The following is a 25,893-nucleotide window of genomic DNA, read 5'->3' as shown; positions in this document are numbered from 1 at the left end:
CATCAAAAGTAATGGTAACTGGTTAAACATTGGCCAAATTGTAAAATAACATAAAAGAGAGGGAAACATTTTGAAAATAGCCACACACACCGTATATCTAGATGTGTGGATCTTAAAACTATGAAAAGTGTGCTCTGGCAGAAAAAAGGTTTGGGAAACACTACACTCAACTACGGTACCTACACTACACTGACACTTTCTGTGGAATACACTGACTCCAAGTTAAATTTGTAAACTGATATGCTGATATCTCAGCAGACACGTGCAAATAAATGGGAACATTTCCTGGTGAAACCAGGCAACATTCCCTCTTCTGTGGAATACACTGACTAGCCAATTACTATGGGCACATTTCCAGATGACTTCACCCAGGCCACATTTCCTTTTCTGTGGAATTTCTTGATTCCTGACTGCCTCCTGTTTCCCAAACACTGGGTCGGGATCCATTTGTGTGTTGTGGACACATTTTTATGGGTCCATTAATTTTTTGGTTTCCAAATTTTTGTTTTTAAATTATTATTTCAAAACAAAAATAATACAAAAAAAAATCCCAAAAAGATTGTTTTGTCATAAATTCAATGATTTTTTTTTCAGTAATTGAATGTATTAAAAAAAAGAAAAATCACAACGCGATGCTTAAGATGTTAGGGAGGAATTGTGGGGAAGAGATCCAGTAAAGCTAAAAGTCTAAAATTATATGTTTGGTTGCACTTGGGTGTTGCACTCAGAAAATAGCAGATCTACAAGCCTGTGAGCTTGTAGATCGGCTATTTTCAGCATGCAACTAAGTGTAAAATCAGTCCTTACAACACCATAATCAACAGTCGACTAAGACTAGACCAGAGGTCAGAAACCTTTTTGAAATGAAGTACCACGTTTTTATTTTCTAGAGTGTCAGTGTGCCATGTCAACATACATTGTAATGACAAATATTTTTACATATTTTGATTGGCAGGACATTGTTATAACGATCATTAGACCCCGAGCAATAATCCTGCTATCTCCCCGACTCCCTCCCCAGTCAGAGTTCAGAGTTTTAATGAATGTAGAATTCTGTGCAAGATGTAATTTGCTAATCAGCTAACTTCATTTAATTGACCACGTTTCTCTCACATGCACTTCTGTCAGTGTGCCGGTGATCACCCTCCCCTGTGCACCCGTGCCTAAGGTTGCCTACCCCTGGACTAGACTAAAACTTAAAAAAAAAAAAAAAAAAAAAAAACACTGATACAATAACTAATGGGGTAGTGTACTTTGTCCACCTCTGATCCTCCACACACACACACACACACACACACACACACACACACACACACACACACACACACACACACACACACACACACACACACACACACACACACACACACACACACACACACACACACACACACACACACACACACACACACACACACACACACACACACACACACACACACTCAAGTCTATAAAAAGTTAAACATTAACATAAATTATGACCGCTTTCACAACCAGCTCAATTTAAACACCTGTTTTATATGGTTTCTGTCGACATGGTGAGAACAACTCAGACTACTGAACACAATGCAGGAGCGGCAGTGAATTAGATCACAGATCCGTGGATTGTAATTTTGTTACCACTAAACTCGAGAGGAAATAGGAAAAGATGCAGAATAAGCTGGTGATACTAATCATAATACTGTTTCAGTTGGTGATACTACTGGGGTTATGGCTGCATTCCACACACATCATCTTTTTTCAGGTCATATCAGGATACAGGCTAACCGAACACATACAAGACTTCGGCCACAACAATACCCAGGATGTAAACAAGAGTATTGTACAAGAGGATCTGTCACAAGGCCACTGGCTCAACGAAACCCAGACGGCAAACCCAACCGATGCACAAAAGGTCCTGCCGCCCTGTCCAGAGAACCCTCCTCGCCTGGTGGGTCCACTTCGCGTGGAGTTCAACTGGAGTATGACCATGGAGTCTGTGAGGACATACTTGAACCCTACTCTACTTGAGGGAGGACGATACAAACCACCAGACTGCATTTCACATCAAAAGGTGAGTACCAGGGACGTGCAGATGTTAGAGACAATAGAACTCCTAACTGGTTCAGTACCATTAGGAGAAGGCGCGCTCTCTGCTGGAGTCTTGTGGAGAGGTCTGTAGTTTCTTTGGGTGCAGATTCTAGTAGAATTCAGAATGAAGGTAATATCCGCACTCTCTTGAATGATGACTTTTTAAAATTATTTATTTATTTAAGCATGCACAGCAGCAGCAGTCTATTTAGAGAAACGGACGCGTTTCGGCCTACTGGCCTTCCTCAGCGTTTCAAACTATCATGAGTCAGTCAGAACTGACTTATATAGCCAAGCAATAGGTTGTACAGCTGCATCTCATCAAGGGGAATTAATTACCCACATTTCATACATATTCATAGATTAGAGTCTATAATAAAACATATTTCAAAAATATACAATGACATATATAGTTTCCACAATCAGTGCAGTCAAATATTTCATTTTACAAAAAACTTTCATTTTACAAAAAACAATTCAATAATAATTCTTCGTTCATTCCCTTAGGAAACTCTGTATTCAGAGCATGGATCCAGTAAGCTTCCCTTTGGAGTAGTAACTTGTCCCTGTCTCCACCTCTTCTTGGGGAGTTAACAAGTTCAATACCTTGAAATCTCAAAGTGCAAATATCATGCTTAACCATATTAAAATGCCTTGCAACAGGAGACTTCTCGTCATTATTTCGAATCTTACTTTTATGTTCTATTATTCTTGTTCTCAGCTCACGTTTTGTTTTTCCTACATAGCAAAAACCGCAAGGGCATTTTAAAAGATAAACCACATATGTTGTCTTGCAAGTAATCCTACCCTTAACTTTAATTTTTTTACCTGTATGAGGGTGTTTAATGGAATTACCAGTAATCATCGCATTACAATTTTTACAATTTTTTAAAATGCCCTTGCGGTTTTTGCTATGTAGGAAAAACAAAACGTGAGCTGAGAACAAGAATAATAGAACATAAAAGTAAGATTCGAAATAATGACGAGAAGTCTCCTGTTGCAAGGCATTTTAATATGGTTAAGCATGATATTTGCACTTTGAGATTTCAAGGTATTGAACTTGTTAACTCCCCAAGAAGAGGTGGAGACAGGGACAAGTTACTACTCCAAAGGGAAGCTTACTGGATCCATGCTCTGAATACAGAGTTTCCTAAGGGAATGAACGAAGAATTATTATTGAATTGTTTTTTGTAAAATGAAAGTTTTTTGTAAAATGAAATATTTGACTGCACTGATTGTGGAAACTATATATGTCATTGTATATTTTTGAAATATGTTTTATTATAGACTCTCTGTAACTATGAATATGTATGAAATGTGGGTAATTAATTCCCCTTGATGAGATGCAGCTGTACAACCTATTGCTTGGCTATATAAGTCAGTTCTGACTGACTCATGATAGTTTGAAACGCTGAGGAAGGCCAGTAGGCCGAAACGCGTCCGTTTCTCTAAATAGACTGCTGCTGCTGTGCATGCTTAAATAAATAAATAATTTTAAAAAGTCATCATTCAAGAGAGTGCGGATATTCCCTTCATTGAGAATGTTAGAGAGGCAGGGGCTGAAATTTCTAAAAGGGCCCTTTGGTGAAAATCTCGAAAATAGCAGACCTTTAAGCTCACAACGTATCGTGCTGCCACGCATTGTGAGCTTGGAGGTTGGCTATTTTCGGTGCTTGATACCACACTGAACTAAGCATAATCAAGTCAATACTGGAGATGTGGCGTAATGAGTCCATGGGCCATACGAAATGTCGGTATCGGAAAGGTGGCAAAGGTTATCGTGCATTTTTGAAAAGCTCTATATCTGTAAATTATATTTTGGTATGATAACCCTTTCTGAGACACAGCTAAATTGGTGTTATCAGCTGCTAGAGTTGGTGTCCCATTAACTTTACATTAGGAGAAAAAAAACATTCCGTGGGCTAAAAAACGGCTGATAACACCAATTTAGCTGTGTCTCAGAAAGGGTTATCATACCAAAATATAATCTACAGATATAGAGCTTTTAAAAAATGCATGACAACCTTTGCCACCTTTCCGATACCGACATCTCATATGGCCCATGGACTAACAGAGTGGGCAATTCTTTCAACATAAGATGCTGCATTCAAGTTCAAGAGAGTTTGGACAAAGCAATTCTTAATTAATGCTGCCTTCAGGTATGGCATGGAAAGAGGGAGGTTGCATTTCTTTCACCATAGTAAAAACTGCATTCATGGTCTGGAGAGGGCACTTTTTACAGACAGATAAAAAGGGCAGGGGCCAGGGGCTCAAGCCCCCTTTGATGTCTATGTATGCATGTGCCTGGTGAGTACATTAACGTAGGGATTAAAGGAATGATGATCAAGTTGTGTAAATAAATATGCTATTATGGGTTGAATTAAATAAGCTAAAAAGACAAACAAACAGTTGATGACAATAATAATTGAGTATGGTGAGGTCCACAGGCTCATGAAGTCATGAAAGATACATTTTCTATCTAAACTAAAGCTATCCAAATATAAATGTGACTGTTTGGTGGGACTGTGAGGTAGCTTCCTCGTATGTGTCACTGTAATAAAACCTTTTACTGTCTGTGATAATGACGATTGGAATTTACCGTATGAGCTTATTTCCTGCTTCCCGAAGTGCATGACTGGAATAAAGGGATCAATGATTCAATGCAAAACACACAGGGCTCGACAGTGCGAGCATGCACTCCCATTTGCTATTAAAAATAGTAGAGTGCGAATTGTGAAATGCAATTTGGAGCACACGTGCGACTAGCCGACTACAGAACTTTACCGTTCAATACATTTTCTCATGAGCGTTCATTTGGCTCAGCTGTGAGCATTGCAAGCAACTGTGGTGACGTCACGCCACCTAGTGAGGTGGATACGCCCACGGATCTAGGATCAGAATGCCAACATCCTTCGGGCGTGACGGAGGTAGTGTGCGTGGCACAGCAGCATATCAAACAGACAAAACTCAGACAAAAAGTATGGTTGAGGAAAATGAGCACACAAAGTGCATGAAATGCTTTGCCATCCATTCATGCAAATGTGGTAGCACGTCAACTTTAAGGAAACCTCTCCAACAGAAACACAAAGGTTAATCTAAGTCAATGTACCGTGTTTGAGTCTCCAAAAATCTGTACCAGTGACTCTGCTGCCACTTCACTTTCTTGAGTTTCTTCAGTAGCCTAGTTAGCTGCTAGTAACCACAGAGCTTGAAATGTCCATTTCACTCGGCTTGTACAACTGCTGTTCATGATGTTCCTGTTATTAGAATGCTAATGACGGTCATGACGTGTGTCTGCTGTTTTATGAATAACATCTACTAGAACTAGCAACAGCCAGCAAGTCACTCCTTTCAAGCTGGCAGCAGTTGGGAGAGTTTGAATGCCCATGCATTCTCCACTGTTGAACGTCCACCCTTAGGTGCATATCTGCATGCATTCCATTATATTGTTATTGCGCTTATAAATGCCTCCTCACTGACCTCATATCACTTTATTAAAGAAAAACACTTTTTTTGATAACTTTTCATTGTGCCCCTAAAATGATTTGTGTGCTCCTAGTTTTTTCAACTTAGGAGCCGTATGCTAATTGGGAAAATGCTAAGCGTCAAGGCAGGTCAAGCACTGAATACACATAACTTTATGTCCATGCTAATAGCAATGGTAAGCCTAAGCTGTATGTCTTTGTGAAACATTAATGTTTCTTCAAATGATGACAGGCCAAACAATTGCAAGTAAATGTTGTGAATGATTAGGCTAAAGAATAAACAATCAGGCATGATACTTCAATAACAGAGACAATCAAGGATGAAGACGGATTTATGTCACCTATTCATACAGGTACAAGCTGTAGGTGGGACACGTTCCACAGAAACTGTGCTAACACAGCAATAAATACATATTCAAATAAAAAAGAATACTTGAGACAGTGATAAAGTTAAAGTAACAGAGCAGCATTATGATAAACTTCTGAATACAATGATAGAATATTTTTAGCAGGAAAGTCAGAACATTTAGGTCCTGAAATGTAGGTCCTGAAGTCCAGGAGGCATATGGATGACGTCATATCGATGACATCAGAGTGGGCTACTCCATATTTGTCAGTGGACAGTGTTGAGCCATTTATTTCTGTAGCAAAGTTAAATTTTGACGCTTACGATTGCATATTTTTAATCAAGCATCTTTATGCATACTGAATTTTGTATTTGATATTCCTGTGCCTTCCTTTACCCATTTTGTGTCCTTTCCTCTAATTCTCTCCCCCCCTATTCCAAAGGTCTTTGCACACTGCTGCGTTTTTCGGGCCGTATATCGGAGTGAATTTCGGAGCGCGTGAATAAAAAAATCAACCTCACGTTATGTCAGTCACGTTTGCACACTGCTGCCCGTTTCGTATTTATTTTCGGACCAGGGTTGATTTTTTTCAATTTTCGCAGCTGTTGCACTGAGTCCCTTGCTCTCTCCCTGGCTTTTGGATTATGGATTTTCAAAACGCAACGAAAACACGCAGTGCAGTGTGCAACCAGCTTAACTCTTTCTATGACTGCAATATTGAGAGTTCGCAACAATGAGCCTTTTTCTTTTTTTCTTGTTCCACTACCCAAGTCAGTGCTCAAAACCTTTAAAAATGTCCCTTTCTTTTAGGTGGCAATCATCATTCCGTTCCGCAATCGACATCAACACCTTATACAGTGGCTTTACTACCTCCATCCCATCCTGCAGCGCCAACAGCTGGACTATGGAGTGTACGTCATTAACCAGGATGGAGAGGGGACTTTCAACAGGGCCAAACTGATGAATGTTGGCTTTGCGGAGGCAATAAAGGACAACTACACCTGCTTTGTCTTCTCTGACGTGGATATAATCCCTATCGATGACCGTAACATCTATGGCTGCTTCAGTAAGCCCAGACACCTGTCTGTGGCTATTGACAAATTTAATTTCAGGTTGCCATACGCAAACCTCTTTGGAGGGGTTGTGTCGTTCTCCAAAGAGCAGTTCTTGACCATCAACGGATTCCCAAACAACTACTGGGGCTGGGGCGGAGAGGACGACGACATCTACACAAGAACTGCCATGAAATTTGCGTCTGTCTCTCGGCCCGACATGGTGACCGGGAGGTTCAAAATGATCAAGCATAATTCAGACTTGCATAATGATCCGAATCCCCAGAGATTTGACCTGATCGCTAGAACCAGATGGACCATGCAAAGAGATGGGTTCAACACCCTCACATACACCGTCAACAAGATTGAGATGAATGAGCTCTACACTTTTATCACTGTTGACCTTGGCGGTCCAAAATAGATGCTTGATGGTGTATGGAACGCCATGGACGCCATGGACAAACTGAAATACAATAGGCAAAGACACTACGCCTCACCCTCATATAGGCCGGGTGGTGCGGGGTTTCTATTTAGCTTCGGCTGTACATGGGATGTGTATGTGATGGATGGCTGTAATGCGGATGAAACCTTAGAGCGGAGGTTTCCAAATAGTAAGGTTGGGACCCATTTTTGGGTCCCGGACCCGATTTTATGGGTCGCCTATGTTTTCCCATAATATATATATTTTTTACAATTATTATTTTCAAAAGATTTTCACAATTTTTCAAGAAGATACTTTATCCATACCCAATCCATATCCAGTAAAAAAAAAAAAAAAAAAAAAAAAAAAAAAATATATATATATATATATATATATATATAGCCTTTCTACAAGCTCACAACGTGTCGCATCATGACGCGGTGTGAGCTTGTAGATCGGCTAAAATGCATTTTTTCTTTTTTTCAGTGGTTGGGTCTTGAGCTGTAGAAGTTTTGGGAACCCCTGCCTAAGAGCACTTATAAATGGACTGTTACGGATGCAAGGTTTGATGAAGAATGGCTTACACTGGTTTCAGTGGTGTAAAGTAGCTACTGTAACATTTACTCAAGTAGGCCTACTGTACTTAAAGGGGTATTTCACTTTAAAAAAAAACTTTTGGTAATTTTATCTTCTAATCCAGGGGTTTTCAAAGTGGGTGACGGGGCACCCTGGGGTGCCACGACGGCAGTCCAGGGGTGCCGCGAGATAATTTGATAATATTTGGAATTTATTTGGACACTTGAAACAATATTTAGTATCATTTTAAACTTGAAGTACAACGTTATTTTCAGTCAGAACCAAAATGGCTATTATCTCAACATTTTCCTCGCAACATAATCACTAAAATATCGCCACTGTCGGGCAGAAACCTCCTATCTTCAAGTTTCAGATGTCTTTTGGTAAAGCAAAGCCCTGCTTCATCATACAAGACTGTCGCACAAAACTAGTGAAAACAGCCGACCTACAAGCACACAACGCCTCGCGATGCGAGGCGTTGTGTGCTTGTAGATCTGCTGTTTTCACTAGTTTAGTACATTTTATAGATGATAAATACAACGGTTTTGGACATATAAGGTTTCCACCCGACAACGACGATATTCTATAAATATAAGGTGCTGGGAGTAAAAATTATAATGTAGGGGTGCCTCGGATTAAAACAATATTTTATGGGGTGCCCTGAGACAAAAAAAGTTTGGGAACCCCTGGTCTAATCAGGCTTTTATGAACACCGTGAACAGTTTTTAATTTGCTTGATTCAATATTTAGATATTTGATGTAAATGTTATGAGGCCCTCCCCATCCAGGGCCCCTCCCCTTACACACCCATTGTAACTTCAAATTCCATTTTAACCATGATAGATTCATTAAAAACGTAGAAATGTATAAACCGCACTCACTTTAAGTTCTTAGGAGTCTTATTTATTAAAGATGCAGCAGCAGCAGCTTAACAGGCAGACAGCCGCGTTTCGGCTCTAGGCCATCATAGAGTAACACTGATGATGGCCTAGAGCCGAAACGCACCCAAGGAACCTTGAAGCAGTCCAGAAGAGACTAAAAAGTAAATATGAGTTGAGCAAACCTTCCTGTGAATTGAGATTCATTAAAAACACCGTTATTTCCTCCTAATACATGAGCAGGCCGTGTTTAAAAAAAAAAAATACAATAAAAAAAGATTTAAAAATAAATGAAAAAAGTTATAAAAAAAAACACAACCTGCTCAGGTATTAGGAGGGTAGTATGAGTCACCAGAAAAAAATAATGGGTGTTTTTGATGAATCTATCGTGGAGTTTGAAAGGGTGTGTATGGGGCCCTCCTCCTGGAGGAGAAGGACTGATAACATTTACATCAAATATCCAAAAAACTGAATGAAGCAAATTAAAATCTGTTCAGGGTGTTCATACTGTAAAAGCCTAATTAGATCATATAATGACCAAAAGTCTTTTTGAAAGTCAAACAGCCCATACAAGGAGATATGCACGTGTGTTGTGTTTGCATCGCTCACTTTGCACAGGTGCGATTTTTTTACTTTCCAATTTTCAACACAATTGTACTTCTACTCCACTACTTCGCCCTCATAGTCAGATAGAATTAAAATTTGACCACACTTTTATTCTACCCTCTCAGGTGAGAAGTGAGACTCATCCCCCTGCGCCCTCCCACCCCCCTTACCTAACCCCCTTGTATGTGCACTCCCTCGAGGCAAAGGAAAAAACTTTGCTCTGCATTTTTCATATCTGCCTTTTATAGCGCCACCAGGAAGCCGACTTATGTAAAACACATTTTTTTCCTATTATTCTTTGAGATTTTATCCAAAAAATCATGCAAATCAGTACACATTATCTCTATAGTCATGTGATCAAGACGGATCTGTCAGATATTTCATATTCCATCCTAATTTGTTTACATTGGCTTCCAAAGTTTGCAGGATTGGTCCATTTTCAACAAAATGACTTAAATCATGAACGCAGCTTGTGATTACAGAGAAATTCTGCACGCACATTCCCACTAGGTCAAGGAACAAATGCCACCCTTTTCACATTGGCGCCAACAGCAGGTTGACTTTTGGCAAACAAGTTTTTGGAACAAAATGCCTCAAATCATGCATGCAGCGTCACATTGCTGTTAAAGTCCAAAGAAGATATGGAACCTTAGCGCCACCAGGACCTACCTCACCTGTGCTCGGAAGAGGACTGCTTCTAGTTTTTTATTAAATGCAACAAATATTGTTTTGTTACTATTGCCATGTCTGTAAATTGAGTGCCAAGGACTTCCAACGTACCCAAGACTATAAAAGGCCTTATTGGGATGTTCCTGTTGGGCAGAATGTCTAACTGTACTGGTGCTGTGCTTGCATGTTAAATGTAACTACTGTACTTGTGTTGTTACTCATTGTGACTAATAAAACATTCATTCAATCAATCAATGCATTTCAATGGGAATGGAGCATTTTTTTTGGGGGGGGGGAATCCCCAAATGGCAATGTAACGCCTAGAATACAAACCCGGGTCTCCCACCTGAAAGTCCAATATCTTAACCACTAGACCAAAGGGATATCCTTATGGAACTAGGGATGGGACGATATGAAAATGTCATATCACGATTATTGTGACAAAAGAAATCGGGATTTACAATATTATCACGATAATCAAAATCCATTATCCTGGGGCGGAACATTTGCCAAAAAATAGCAGACTACAAGCTTGCCTATTCTTTGGCAAAGACATTTGATATAGAGTGAAAAAAAGACTGTATCAAGTACATATATTATTAAGTACCTTTTACCAATTCTAGAGGGTTTAAGTGGTACCGGATGCAGCTCGGCAAATAAAAGGTGAATTGATCCCAGTGCATGACGGAGAACGATATTACGATAAATTAAATCTCCACAATACAATTATCGTGAGTGTTTTTTATCACAATAAACGATAATATCGCGTATACTGTAGTCCCATCCCTATATGGAACAGGGGAGACATTAGACTTTTGAGGCCATCAGGCTGAGGCACTCTGCTACAGCAGCAAACCGCTCCATTCCCACTGAAAAGCATTGGCAGAATCCGCCCTCATGGGTAGAATAATAGTGTAATGATACCGCGCCTTAAACCTATATAAACTGAGAACCTGCTTCGCTGTAATACATAATGTGTGACCTTTTTATCTTTGACGTTTTGGAATGTACTGTTAATCCCCTGAATGTTAGTAACAGTGGTGAATGTATCGATGTTGTATGTTGCAATAAAGATTCATGAAAAGGTTAAGGGTGCAGTCCATGCTCAACCTGAATTTCTTACCTTAGCGAGACAAACAACAGGAACGCTGAGAGGGAAACAGATTTAGGGGACACATGCAGTGTACAGTACAGAAAATAAATCACCAGTAGTTACCTGTATTGTATACATGTGACTCCAAGTGGGAAAAGTACTAAAAGTACAAAAGTATTGGCATCAAAATATATTTAAAGTAACAAAAGTAAATGAGTCATATGCAGAATGTCCCATTACAAAAGTATTCAAATGTCTAAAATGTATTAAAAAAATCAGCTATCTTTCAAAGTCAAGGTTGTAGTCTGATAGTGCAGCTATGAATAAATGTTGGCATCACAAGAATTTTCTTTTATGTCCAAAAACCAAAACAGATACTTCTCAAAAGTAGCAGATCTACAAGCTGACACTGATGAAGGTGGAACAGCCAAAACGTTTGTCCCTTACTGACGTGGAGAAGAAATGAAATAAATCAACTCACTCTCGTCATTGTGAGTGCGACCCATCACTTATTTAAATGTTATTGGTCTAAGGGGATAAAATGGCACCAGAGGAGTCAAAACAAGGTGGAAAGAAAAAAGTGTATCTATGGTGCTGACCTCCACTGCCATCATCACTGTTGTCACTGGAGCCGTGTGGCCCATCTGTCAGCCATCCATTGGACTGTCTAGGACTAGATCACTGTGTAAACCTTTGGGCCTGGAGCTTTGAATTTAACCTTGATGAAGAAAGAAGACTGACTATTAGCAACTTCGGTATGTCTGCGCTGTGTTTGGGCCCAACGTTGTCTACTGAATTGACAGGGCGTTCCAGTGGCCAAACCGGACTGGAAACTGGAAATACTCCAGTAAAGTACAAATACCTAAATGGTAAATAAGTACAGCACTTAAGTAAATGTACTTAGTTACTTTACGCCACTGCAAACTGAGCTGGTGTTTTTGTTGTGGCACACAGTGAGTCACGTCCTGCTGACCCGTCCTGTCCTTGTTGCTTTGCACGCGTTTGCATGAACGCACGTGTCGTGCACCTCTGGGCCGACCTCTTTTGCATATTCCCAGAGAACACAACCAAAGGGACGCACGCACACACGCAAGCATGCACGCACGCACACACACACACGAACCATAAAGCTTGCTATGAAGTTAGATGAACTTTAATTTCACATATGAGGCCAGTCTTTAAATTGTATGTGTAAAAAAAACTCTATAAAAGTCATAAAAACAAGGTTATTTTTTAATTGTACAATACACTGTGCATTGGACATTTGCACATTACCAACAATAAAATGTTAGGTAACCTGAAAGGCAGGTTTTCTGCACACCAGGCTCCCTACTGTCTGCAGCAGTACAAGCAAGCCTATTAGTCTACAGCAGTGGTTCCCAAACTGTTGAGGTCGAGACCCAAAAGACTTTTAAATGTCTAAAATGATTTACATTTTTTTTATTAAAATAATTTCTCTTTTTCTTCTTTTTTTTAAGAAATTTAGATTTTTACTCGAGTCGTGAACCATACAAATTGGTCCGTGACACACAAATGACTCCCGACTCACTGTTTGGGAAACAGTGGTCTACAGTATATACTCTACAGTACAGTACTCTCCCGTCTACAGTATAAACATTGATGTCTTCTGGCTGTTACACAACCCTCTGCCTGCAGTACAGTATATGACCAAGGCTGAGGCAACAGGTGCCTATCCCCATTCCCAGAGATCCCTGTCTCAGGCCATGTGGAACCTGTTGTTACCTAGATACATGTGTACACAGGGAACCACACAGGACTGCAAGCGGCTCTCTATACATGCTCGCTCCGATGTCTTTTCCCCTCAAAAACCTGTGCGAGTCTTTATCCAAACAACTGCCAGCAAAGTAAGGATCGGGCTAGGAAAGATGCAGATGAAACTCGCGACACAAATCATAATATTGTTTCAGTTAGTGATGTTATTTGGGTTCTGGCTGCGTTCCAGACACATCGATGTCACTCAGAAGACGACTCAGACCTGTGCCGTGCCCCCTCCTCGCCTGGTGGGTCCACTTCACGTGGAGTTCAACTGGAACAGGACCATGGAGTCTGTGAGGACAGAATTTAACTCTACTCTACATGAGGGAGGACGATACAAACCACCAGACTGTATTTCACGTCATAAGGTGAGTAAATACATTACTGGTGGGAGGAAAGGATAATGGGGATTTGCTTGTTCCACAGTATGTGCAATTGTATAGTGTGGTTTATTCGACTTGTTTTATTGATTGGCACAACAGGAATCATATTCCATATAATACTTATTTTCTAGGAAAGATGACAGAATATTGTTGATAATGCCAACTTAAAGTATATGAAATAAAATTACAAACAAAACATCAAAGAACATGCGGAGCAGAAAAGACAAAACATGAAACGAAACAAAAGAGCTATTTACTCGTGTGAATTACAAAATGAAATAAAACTGAAGAACATAACGTAACAGTATTACGGATGCCTATAATTTAATTACAGACTTGGGTATTATTATTTTTTTAGGGTTTTGAAATGAGAAAGGAGGATGTTTGTGTATCAGGACTGAAAACATGACATGTTTTAATGGCTTAATGGCTTACTCATTAAAACATTGTTCTCTGCTTGCTGATCAGACCATAGCAGTGGCGTCAGTTCAGCAAAAGCTAGGGTATGGCAAAGATGGGAGTCCTCATGGAAAAGAGGCATTACATTCTGTAATGCCTCGCAGCGCGAGGCGTTGTGAGCATGTAGATCTGCTATTTTCACAATGTTTGAAAAAAATGAGTTTTGACAGTTTTTTACACAGGTTTCTACGGTTTCTTGGGCAGCTAAACTTGGCATGTTAGTAAATGTGCTACAATTAACAATAATGCATTGCACCTGTGCAGCTGACCTGCGGAACCTGGGAATATACCATTTGTCAAGATGGGGAGAATACAAGTGTGGAGAATATAATTATAATGCCTTGTTAAAGTGACCATTTTGTAACATTTTGCATTTGTAGTTATTTTACTGTAATTTAACAACATAATAACCAGCACAGATTAGAAAAAGAGACATTCATGGATTTAAATTTAAAAGTCATTTTTATTTCCCCCCCTGGACCCAGGGTATGGCAGCTGCATACCCCTGCCATACCCAATTGGTCACTGGTCAGGTCTGTTTTTAGGACGGCAGGAGCCGTCAACAAGATTACACCATCACGTCGACAACTCTGTTGTATTCTATCCACTGATGAAGGTCATGTCACAGGCTGACATGGAGCACTTGGAACTTATGACATCATACCTTCCTATTGTCTTCATTATAAAAACCTTGGCACTGTCTATGATACAGGAGAAGAATATTGATGTGCCACTGATGTATTATTATTGGATTCTGTTAATATTTAAAACAGACTTATTGGTGTGGTGCCTCTTCCTTGCTTGGACTGTGGTTGTATTCTTGGGGGAAACTGAGTCTTCTGGAAATTGATTACTTTCTAAGGAATTAATTTCACAACATAGGCCAATCAGAGGCAGGTAGGGGTGGGTCTTTTCGTTCGCAGCCTCTAAGAACAGCTGAGCCACACAACATCGGAACTGGATGGAGACGTGCCAATAAAGCTCTGTAGAATTGAATTGAAATAGACATTTCATTGGCTTCCAAAGTATCATATCAACTGGCGAAAATGAATGACCAAAATACCAGTTTAAAAGTGTAGTTGGGTCTTCAAGCTGCTCGAATCATAAAATTATAAAAGATTTTATTTAAACTATGCGTCTTTAACACTTTGACTGCCACAATGTTAAGGGTTTTAAGGGTAAAACCCTTGCCACCATAGACGGCCATTCATTTTTGACGGAATAAATTGAAAATGGTAGGATGTACGAAAATTGACAAAAATTTCAGAGAATATAGAGTCGGAACCTTAGCTTTCACCATAAAAATTTCGTCCTGCTGTGGTGTTCTGCTGTGGAGAAACCTGAGGGAGAGCGAAAGCTGTACAGATGAAAAAGGAGCATCAGAAATTTACTTTCTGAGATAATTGAGGTCAAAGGAAAAAAACTTTCAGAAGCCCTAGAAACAAATTGGTAAATGGTACAAGAACACACAGTACCTCTAAATGAAGAACAGGGTGCAGGCCATAATAATGTAAAAAAAAAAGTTAAAAAAAGTTGTACCGTGGTCTAGTTATAAGGCAGGAAAGTGGAAGAAGCCAGGAGACTGACAGAGGCTCTTTTTTCATCTTCCCAGGATGAAGGAGAGACAGAGTAGAATCCACTGTGTTTTGACCTGGGATTTTTTATTCAAGCCTTCAGTTAGACATCAGACATCTCAAAAATAAAGATAAAAACTCTGATAAAGATAACAAAAAAAAACTTTACATTGCTGTTTCACTTCAGTATAGTTGTAGATGTGTTCCATTGCAATCATCATTTTAGTCACTTCAAACTAAAACGGTCAAACTACCCTGAGCAATTCAAAGTCATAATACATAAAATTAAATAAAAATTGATGTACATTCATATGGAAATGTTTGTATTGACAAAGTCAAGCCAACTGCGACAAACTTCACCATGTTAGAATCCAGACCAGGCAACTGCAAGTAAGAGTAATTATGAAAAAAAAAAAACATAATTACCATAAGGTATATATAATTATTTGCTATACATTTTATATACACAGGTACATATATTTCCAAAATAGCAGATCTACAAGCTCATAGCCCGGCACCGTGCTATGAGCTTGTAGATCTGCCATTTACATATGATGCCTAATAGCCGATCTACAAGCTCATAGCCCAGCAAGGCACTATGAGCTTAGTATTTTCATGGCTCTCCTTTTAGTAGACCTTGTACCAGTGAACTGTACCGTCATGAAACTGTACCTTTTCCTATGCAAACTTCTAATAAAGTCTTCAATCAATCAATCAATCAATCAATCCCTTCTTTGTATTTACCTACTGTATGTTTTTATACTGTTTTTTATTTCCCCCTTTTTTCCTGACTATATCTACTGCATAGTACTGTGTTCTATCCGTCTGTCATTCAATGTTATATGAGATACTGCAATGGTTTACTATGGAAATAAGCCTAGTCTTTTCATGGATCTCATGATCTCCTTTTAGTAGACCTTGTACCAGTGAACTGGTACAAGGTCTGACCAATCCATCTCGCTGGATTGGTCAGACTGCGACGTTTGCGAGTGACTTATAGTGGTTGTTTTGCTGGGATGTGTTTGTTTTGCACTAAATGGAGCATCTGTCCTCCTTTCTCACCAAGCTAAGCTAAAGAGGCGTCAATTGGGTATGGCAAGCTATGGCAGCTGCCATACCTTGGCTACAGGGGGAATATAATAAAATGTACTGTAATCGTGCCTGTTGTAAAGGTATGTAACATGACTGGTGTCTTGCACGCGAGCCTCGCGCGCGTGAAAGACACCAGTCAAGTTGCCATAACTTAGCTTTTTCTGAACTGACGCCGCTGAGCTAAACGCCCTGCTCGATCGGTGGTCCGCGCGCGGACCACCTGTTGTGATCCGAGATGAGCATAATCATCTCTCATCTCATGCTTGCTCTCGGAGCGACGTCGCGACCCCCCAAACATGCCAATACACCACTGTATGTATCAATCAATCAATCTAGCAACAACCACTTACTTTATATAGCAGTTCTTTTCGCTGCGACGCCGCGGCTCGGTGGTCCCTGGTGGCCTGGTCGATGAACCATGACGATCCAGTAAAACTTTTCAGATCACATGTAACGGCTGTAGAAGTAGTCCTCAGTAGTATAGTAAAGCACTAAACTAAACCCCCCTCCCCCAAACACATGGCTGCTGCTTCTTTTCGCTGCGACGCCGCGGCTCGGTGGTCCCTGGTGGCCTGGTCGATGAACCATGACGATCCAGTAAAACTTTTCAGATCACTTAACGGCTGTAGAAGTAGTCCTCAGTAGTATAGTAAAGCAGTAAACTAAACCCCCCCCCAAACACATGGCTGCCAGGCTGCTGCTTCTTGCCAAAGTTGCCGTCCATCCAGCAATCCCAGGCCTGGGGAGGACGGTCATGTACCAAATCACCATGGTAACACAAGGTAACACAAGCTGATTGGCCACACAATGGTAACCATGGTGATTTTAGTCATTCCAGGGCCCAGGACGGCTGAATCCAAGCGTCAGTGATACATATGCTCCTAATCTTGTGTTAATTAAAAAAAAGACATTCCGGCGTCATATGACGCCGGTGGCAGCGCGGGGGGTGTAAAAGCTTGACGTCATATGACCTCCGTGGCGGTCAAAGTGTTAACAGGGTTAACACTGGGGGTTAAGGCTGTGTTGTGAGCTTGTAGATCGTCTATTTTCAGCAAAGCGATTTGATGTAGAGGGGAAAAAACAGTGTTCCTTCCTCTGTTCTCTCCCCTAAATTCCAACGTCCTATGACTGCAATTTTGAGAGCTCACACAAAAAAGAGAATTTCACCCACTGTTATGAGCCTTTTCTTGATTTTCTTTTTTCACTCTCCCAACTCAATGCTCAAAACATTTAAAAAATGTATTTTTCTTTTAGGTGGCAATCATCATTCCTTTCCGCAATCGACATCATCACCTGATACAGTGGCTTTACTACCTCCATCCCATCCTGCAGCGCCAACAGCTGGACTATGGAGTGTACGTCATTAACCAGGATGGAGAGGGGACTTTCAACAGGGGCAAACTGATGAATGTAGGCTTTGCTGAGTCAGTGAAGGACAATTATACCTGCTTTGTTTTCTCTGATGTGGATCTAATCCCTATTAATGACCGTAACATCTATGGCTGCTTTAGCAAGCCCAGCCACCTGTCTGTGGCAATTGACAAATTTAAGTTCATCTTGCAGTCCGAAGCTAGCTTCGGAGGCGTTGTTTCAATGTCTAAAGAGCAGTACTTGACCATTAATGGTTTCTCAAACGACTACTGGGGCTGGGGCGGCGAGGACGACAATCTCTACAGAAGAGTGTTCAAGAAATTCAAAGGGGTCGTTCGGCCCAACTCGGTGACGGGGAGGTTCACAATGATTAAGCATGGAGCAGACATGCATAATGAGGTCAATCCTGAAAACGCTCGGAGGGTCTATAAAGCTGTATGGACCATGGAAGCAGATGGGATCAACTCCCTCACATACAGCATCAAGAACATTGAGATGGATCAGCTGCGCACGTTCATCACCGTCGACATTGGCAGGAAAAAAAGGAGAAAGAAAAGAAAGGGTTTGAAAGAAATGACTTCCTAAGTAAAAGGAGCTATGCAAATACACAAAATAGCATACACTAACTAGTAAGACGCCTAAGGGTGACAAGCGAGGTCGCGCAATATCTTGGCCGTTTGGCCAGTGATGTATGTCGGACCAGTTACCCATATATGGAGACCCCTGGTACCCATATATGGAGATCCATGTACTGTATATGGAGATATGCTGTGAGAGGCCAAACATGCTTACTCAGTTATTCGTTATGTGAAAGTCCTATGACGTCTATGACATCTGACATCATCATACATACAATCTATTTTATGCCCATATATGGAGATCCCTGCTGTAGAACCAGCCACACAGATATAGGCAGTTTTCCTCTATATATGGGCATTCCCATATGAGGTCCTGTTAGATATGGGCTTAATATTGATGACATCAGGGATCTCCATATATGGGCATAGAAGGGATTCTGTTAGTGTGGTTCCCCTAACATCACAGTGATGTCAGAGCTGCTTCAATTAGTAGTTGGGATGGGATGGGATAATACAAATAATATAATTAATAATAATAAAAAAGTTACTATCACACAAAGATTTGGCGGCCCCCCTGTCGTAACTCTGAGGACCTTCTGGGGGTCCCGAACCCCCTGTTGAATACCCCTGCACTAAGCAGTAACATAGCTGTAGTGCAGCACTATTAACAACATCAGTTAGTTGTGGTACAGTTTAAAATGCCAAATATGGAATTGCTATGGTGACAATGTCAGAAGTCACATGTTTGTACCCCACCACGCTGCCTGGTGCGTCGTGACCCGTCGTCCTAATGTAATATACTTTCAACATCAATGAAAACAGAGTCTCAACCTCTGTTTACTTGTCTTTTAACAGTTCGTTATGCCATTATACACCACAAGGGTTTTTAGGCCATCCAGCCTTCATCGTGTGTGACAAAATGTTTGTTGTTGATGTTACACACTGTTGTTTGTTAATGACAGCATTCGTTCCCCCTTTTAAAAGTAGATGTGTGGGCCGCATAGCCACCCAAACCTCTAGCGATTTACATGGCTTGTGCTTTCATCTGGGTGTCTAGGGCAGTGGTTCTCAATCTTTCCAGGCCGTGACCCCCCAAGTGCTGACAAGCACTTGGTTGGGATGTAGGAGTTGAGGGATTTCATTTAGTTTGACTCAGTTCCACAGATAATTATGTGAAAATAGCAGCAATCTACAAGCTCACAACGGCAATTTTCATAATGTTTGCCTCTTTCTTGTGTTATTTGACAATGCTTTTTTTTTTACAATGAATTGTTTTTATAGTTATAGTTTGTTGATGACTTTTAATGCAGCAATGGTCTTTTTCTTTTCTTTTTGGTAGTTATTAAAAGTCCTTAAATTGTCATTCACTGTCATCTGGGGACCGCCCACAAATCATGTGGGGACCCCACCACTAGGGAAAACCTGTGGGTCCAAGAATAACCAATGAGTATTGAAAGAGTGGTCAGATATGTCATGTTCCAGGCAATGGGGTATTTTCCAACTCCAGGACACCCGTGTGCATCTTTTGAGGGCTCCTGTGAGCAAATTGGATCGAGTGATTATTCTATGATCTTTCAAAGGTTAGTAAAAAATCACACCCGTGTGAACTGAGCGGTGGTCGTGGAGGCTGCGCAACAGCAAAACAAATATATAATAATAATAATTATAATAAAAAATATTAAAAAAATATAAATAAAATAATAATAAAAAAAATATATATATATGGGGGGGGGGGGGGGGGGGTTGCTTGCTTGCGTGTGAGAGAGAGAGCCATCCATCCATCCATGTCACTCAGGCCACCACTGGTATTGCAGTTGATGCTCAGGGCAGACTAGACTCAACAGCACCTCTCTGGTCACCAGGGGTACTTAGGCTACATACGGACCCACCCACCCACCCACATACATAGACGGATACACACACGGCCACGCTATGGAGACGGTGTGACCACCGCTCAAAAACAGAAACCGTGGCAGGGAACATCCAAGTCAAAAAACCATGTCAGTAAATACGTTAAGGACTTGTGTAGTAAGCTTCCTTTGTACCTATGCTCGCTTTAAAAGTTACTGGACATTCAACACGTTCACAAACACACATTAGATGTAGCAGTCCACGTATGAACAGAGAACGAAGAAAGACAGAAGACTGAAACTGGTTCAATTGTTCTCGATAGAGACATTTCAGGTGCTTCTTGAGGACACACTGACTGCACCTGTTTCATGTAACACTATATTTATTTGCATCTGTGACACTGGAATCTGGTTGAAATGTTTGTTATTGTTTTTCATTATACAGTATGTATTGTGTTTTATATGCAGTGATCACGGAGTCGTTGAAGAGAAAAGAGAGCTTGCTCTCAAGGGGCTCCACTGGATAAATAAAGGAAAAAGAAAAGAAAGAAAGAAAGAAAAGCCAATCCCACTGGATTTCTGTCCATGGTGCTGAAGTTGTCAAATCTAGTCCCATCTCTCAAACGGTCAAAAGGTGCCAGTTGATAAAATGACAATATTAATGATACTTGTCTTTCATTGGTGCCTTATATTGTCGAACTTAAAGCTATACTGTGTAAGTTGCTCAACTAGTGGTCAGTAGCGGTATAGCAAACCGCGGTCGCGTCTGCTTTTTTCGTCCGCTTTTCGCCGCGGACCAGGCCTTTAGACCACCGCGTCTGCCTCGCCTCGCCGGGACGCATCCATAGAGGTCTCTCGTGTCCCTCTATGAGCAGCGGTTGGGGAGTTACATGCTAGACTCCTAGACCAGTGTAAACACTGCAGTGTACTTCCTGAAGAGCTCGGCAGTGTATGATCTGGGCTGTGATTGGCCGGTAGGGAGACACGTGTACAGAATGATGCAGATGACGTAATTTTGCCGGGAAAAACAGCCCCGGTCACGGCCACCAGGGCTCAGTAGAACACACATGAAGAAAAGGCTTTGGGGGCTGAAATTAACAGAGTGGGTGTTCCAAAACTTTAGCGATTTAATAATTAGGTCAATTTTAAGATTTTTTTTATTAAAAAAGTTACATAGTATAACTTTAACAACTGACACTGTTTTCTTGCAAATTAAACATAGTGGTATGTGGTGGTATGAGATGGTAAAGCATCCATCCATTTTGGGTTAAAGTGCCACAGTTTTGCCTTATTGGATGATTATTCATGTATAGTAATGTAATTAAAGATAAAATAATGACTTCGTTAAAGTAGGGATGTCCGATATTATCGGCCGGCTGATATTATCGGCCGATATCATAAACATTTATATTGGAAAATGCCGTCATCGGTTATTACTGTATGGTAGTTAGGGGTGTGCCAAAAACCCCAAAGTGGTGTTTGGGGACTCTGTCTCAGGGATCCTTGAGGGCGTTCCAGGGGGTCCCCAGCTAATATTAGATAGTAAGGAACCAAATGGACCCTTATGGGTCTGTAACTCTAGAGTGTACAAATGGAACCAAATTGACCCTGATGGGTCTGTAACTCCAGAGTGTACAAATGTAACCAAATGGACCCTTACGGGTCTGTAACTCTAGAGTGTACAAATGGAACCAAATGGACCCATTTCATCTGTACACTCTTAACAACTTGGGTGCCAAACTCGTTCAGTAACGAGTTAAGGCCACTAGGGGTCACCCTGCCAAAAGGAGTTGTCTCGTTCCTGAACGAGACAACAAGGGGTTAACTGGTACAGCTCTGCGTGCATGCTGCGTGCCCTGTGAATGACCCAAGTCCATACATCACCCCGTAGCTCAGAGAGAGAGAGAAAATGGATGCTCTAGGCTGCATTGATTTCCATTCTAGGTTGAAACATAAAAAGGGCTTTATCTATGAATGAGGTGAAAAGAACGCCAGGGTTTTCATGGCGACACTTTACCGCGATGGTCGGCCGCGGTTTGGATTTTAGTTTCGCGAGCGTTTGTATACAAATGGATTTTCTTCCTCAATCGTCAGCGGACACTCACGTGCACACGCACAAAGCTTCCGAGGCTCTTCAAAATAAAGCGTGAGTGAACGGCGGCAGCAGCAACAGCTAGAAATGTTAGAAACCTTAGCATCCCATGTGTTAATATGATTTTATAATATAAATTGTGGTCCCAACGATATATAAATGCCATTAAAGGAGCATGAAACCCCGCCTCTTAATTTGTTTTATGGGATTTCAAAACATGAAAAGAAATCTGAAATGTAGGCGTGGTTATCTGCTGCTGTGCGCATATCATTGTGTTAAAGATGGGATTTATGGCTCTTTGAAGTGAGCCGGATCTCTGGGATCCGTTCCTATCAAAGAGCCGTTCAAAAGACTGGCTCATTCTAGTTACTTTGTAGATTTTTATTATAATTGCAAATAACTTCAACCCTATATACATTTATAGGTATACCTGCCATTTGAAAATAGCCGATCTACAAGCTCACAATGCGTGGCAACGCGACACATTGTGAGCTTGTAGATGTGCTAATTTCAAATGCTTTTTCTACATTTTACTCATTGGAAAAACTGTGAAACAGGACATTCTGCATAATGATTAGGCTATGTTCTAATATTGGTACTTTAAGTACATTTTGATACCAATACTGTTTTACTTTTACTCAAGACAACATTCCAAACTTCTACTTGATTGCAGTATTGATATTTTTATTTAAGTAAAGAAATTGAGTTCTTTTCCCACCACTGTTCATTAGAAAGGAATGGCTCCCTACGGTGAACCGAATCCTATCGTTCATTTCAAAGAGCCGTTCAAAAGACTCGATTCGTTCGCGAACGTCCCACCTCTACGTTGTGTTCTATCAAAGAGAAGCTGTCCGGCGTCCGCACTTGTTGCATTTGCATTTCGGAAACACATTTAAAACCAGCCATTGGAGGTGTAGTATAAAAAGTATAAAGATTCGGCAACTCCATGTTCTATAACCAGGAAAAATGTGCTGTCTGAGCTTTTATCCATGGTTTTTTAACGTTTTCCAGCCGTGCTGCGTGCTCTGTGTGTGGAGTGGATTATCCGTGGGGACAGCCGGAGGCTGATGCAATGGAATGGATGCTACGCTGTCGGCTATTTTGTGACTGTGTAGTGTGTGTGTGCGTGCGTGTGTGTGCGTGTAACATGTGTTTGTGTGTGGTGACAGTGCGCGCACGCACACACACTAAACGCCATGTACACATGCACGAAAAATAGCCACGCCGCTTTCGCGACACGTTGTGAGCTTGTAGATCTGCTATTTTTTACATTTACGAGTACATTTTGAATCCTGGACGTTTACTTGTAACAGTGTTTCTACATCGCAGTATTAACAATTTTGCTGCCATTTTAAACATAGCTGTAGTAAGCAGCTGCCAAATTGTCCTTACCTTTTAACGTGGGCACGTGCACGCATAGTGCATGATCTGTGCGCGACTCATGTAGTAGACCGGTAGACAAGATGACAGCTTTCGAATAAAAAAAATCCATTGGAATAGACAAATCCGTTGCCAGGCTGTTACCCCTGCTGTAGCTAGGGTGACCAGATCCAAACTATTCATTTGAGGGACAGAAGTATTGTTTGTGTGGGACAATGTGGGATGGTCAGGCGGCGTGGTTAACAACTTAGGCTGCTTAAGTTGCTATGCGTTGAGGTCATTTGATACTGCCTATCGTTTTGCTGGTAACCTGCTGTAGCCTAGGGGATATTTTAACAGGCTTAAAAACATCTAGCAGGTAAAGAGACAATGAGAGAGATTTACAATGGAAAGCCAATTATTAGGAGGATACCCAACCCTATAATGTATTCACGTGCTGCGAGAGCAATGCTATACTGTATGTGTCCAGTGTGGTCCAGTCTAGCTTGCTCACCTATCAACACCTGCACATTGATTATTATTGGAGTCTGGCAGTCTCAATGTGGGACAGGGTCTCAATTTGTGGGACGCATGAGAAGTCATGGAAATGTGGGACTGTCCCACGCAAAGGGGGACATCTGGTCACCCTAGCTGTAGCCGCCGGTGTTACATAAGTGGAAACGGCCAGTTGTGCGCTATGGTAACACGTGGACACGTTCGCGCACATAGCAGACGATATGTGCGCGGATAATATGCCAGGCGGGCACAAGAATCGAAAAGCTATCAAATTAAAAAAAAACGTGTGGAAAAAGACATGAAATAAACGTGCTGCTCCTTCCTCTGTTTACAATGTAAACAGATGGGACGGAAGCTACGATTGGGCCTTGGACAGGATACGGAAACCTAGATCCGGTCAGAACCGGAAATACGGCAGGATACAGTTAGGGGGCGGGCCTAAGACTCCGAAACGGCCATATACAGCGATCATACTTTTAATTGTTTCATAATGATTAAAGCTAATTAAATTTCCGGGAACGACGGGCATCGCAGCGTGGTACAGCGGGAAATCAACGGTTTCGACGGGGATCGCAGAGTATGAGTTAATATACTTCCAACATGTAACAAGTGTTACTTTCCACCACTGAGTCGAACAGCAACAGCCCTGCCCCACGGACCACGGTCGAGACAGCAGCTGCAGGCACAACAGTGTATTTTGTGAGCGGTCTGTTGACGGAGTCCCTGCTCTGCTCTCTGACTGTAAGCAGCCTACAGTGAAACCACGCCCCCCATTGATACAAATCTATATAAAACAAACATTAATATTAATTAGATAAGCCACGTCACGCCGTACTAATGGTACACAGTGAGCAAATATTTAATGAGTGGCGCGAAATATTTCTTTTTAACCTGAAACTGGAAGAACACAGAAATAGCTACAGAGACAGCAGAATCCACAAGCATATGGACAAAATGAACCATATCATTGCCCCCCATCACAAGTGACTCATTGATATAATATATATTTATAGAAAAAGTGATTTTGTGTTTCATGGCCCTTTAAATGGGGGTTAGTAGCCTAATGCATTTCAAACTGGGATTCCTTGAAATTCAAATGGTTGAGAATCACTGCAAGATATTATATTAACATATATCGGTATCAGTACTGATATCGGTATTGGATATTAAGAGTTGGATATTATCGCTTATCGGTAAAAAAGTAAATATCGGACATCCCTACATTTTAATTTTTTTGTATTTTTTTAATTGATTCAAGTCAAAATTGTGCCGTGGGCCAGAAGTGGCCCACGGGCCTGAGAAAGTATCACAGCCCTACTTCATCATACAAGATACAAGATTAAGTAATTATAAGTCCCTGCGATATACTAGCACCACCATGTCCAAGGGGTGTCCTTCCTTGTACAGTACATCAAGCTGCCTCATTCTTCAGAAATAGTGGGGCTGTTAACCAAACCAATTGTGCATTTTATGAAAGAAGAATGAAACTTTCTACAGTGTTTCTATATACTATGAAGCTTGTTTTCAGACGTGGAAGCACTTCTGAATTGACCTCTGCGGCCCCCGAAATCCAAGATGTCCGTCCAAAAAAGTGTTTTTACCTTTATAACTCCAAATGCATTGATTTTAAGACCCATAAATGTATT

General features: G+C 41.0%; 2 protein-coding genes across 2 annotated transcripts; both read left to right on the top strand.

Moving 5' to 3' along the window:
* Positions 1–1,648: 1,648 nt before the first annotated feature.
* On the top strand, positions 1,649–7,375 carry LOC308308835 (beta-1,4-galactosyltransferase 1-like; the record flags this gene model as incomplete). Its single annotated transcript, XM_080754287.1, has 3 exons — positions 1,649–1,663; positions 1,745–2,053; positions 6,713–7,375. 3 exons carry the CDS (start codon positions 1,649–1,651, stop codon positions 7,373–7,375), a joined length of 987 nt encoding a protein of 328 aa, XP_080610413.1.
* Positions 7,376–13,131: 5,756 nt separating this feature from the next.
* On the top strand, positions 13,132–18,437 carry LOC308308834 (beta-1,4-galactosyltransferase 1-like; the record flags this gene model as incomplete). Its single annotated transcript, XM_080754286.1, has 2 exons — positions 13,132–13,341; positions 17,736–18,437. The coding sequence occupies 2 exons, from the start codon at positions 13,132–13,134 to the stop codon at positions 18,435–18,437; spliced, it is 912 nt and encodes a 303-aa protein (XP_080610412.1).
* Between the last annotated feature and the right edge of the window lie 7,456 nt (positions 18,438–25,893).

This window comes from Nannobrachium achirus (genome assembly GCF_963921795.1).
Source record: "Nannobrachium achirus genome assembly, chromosome: 23".
In the NCBI taxonomy this organism is placed as follows: Eukaryota; Metazoa; Chordata; class Actinopteri; order Myctophiformes; family Myctophidae; genus Nannobrachium; species Nannobrachium achirus.
The sequence above is the reverse complement of the archived record's forward strand: the minus strand, read 5'-3'. Positions and strand labels throughout refer to the sequence as shown.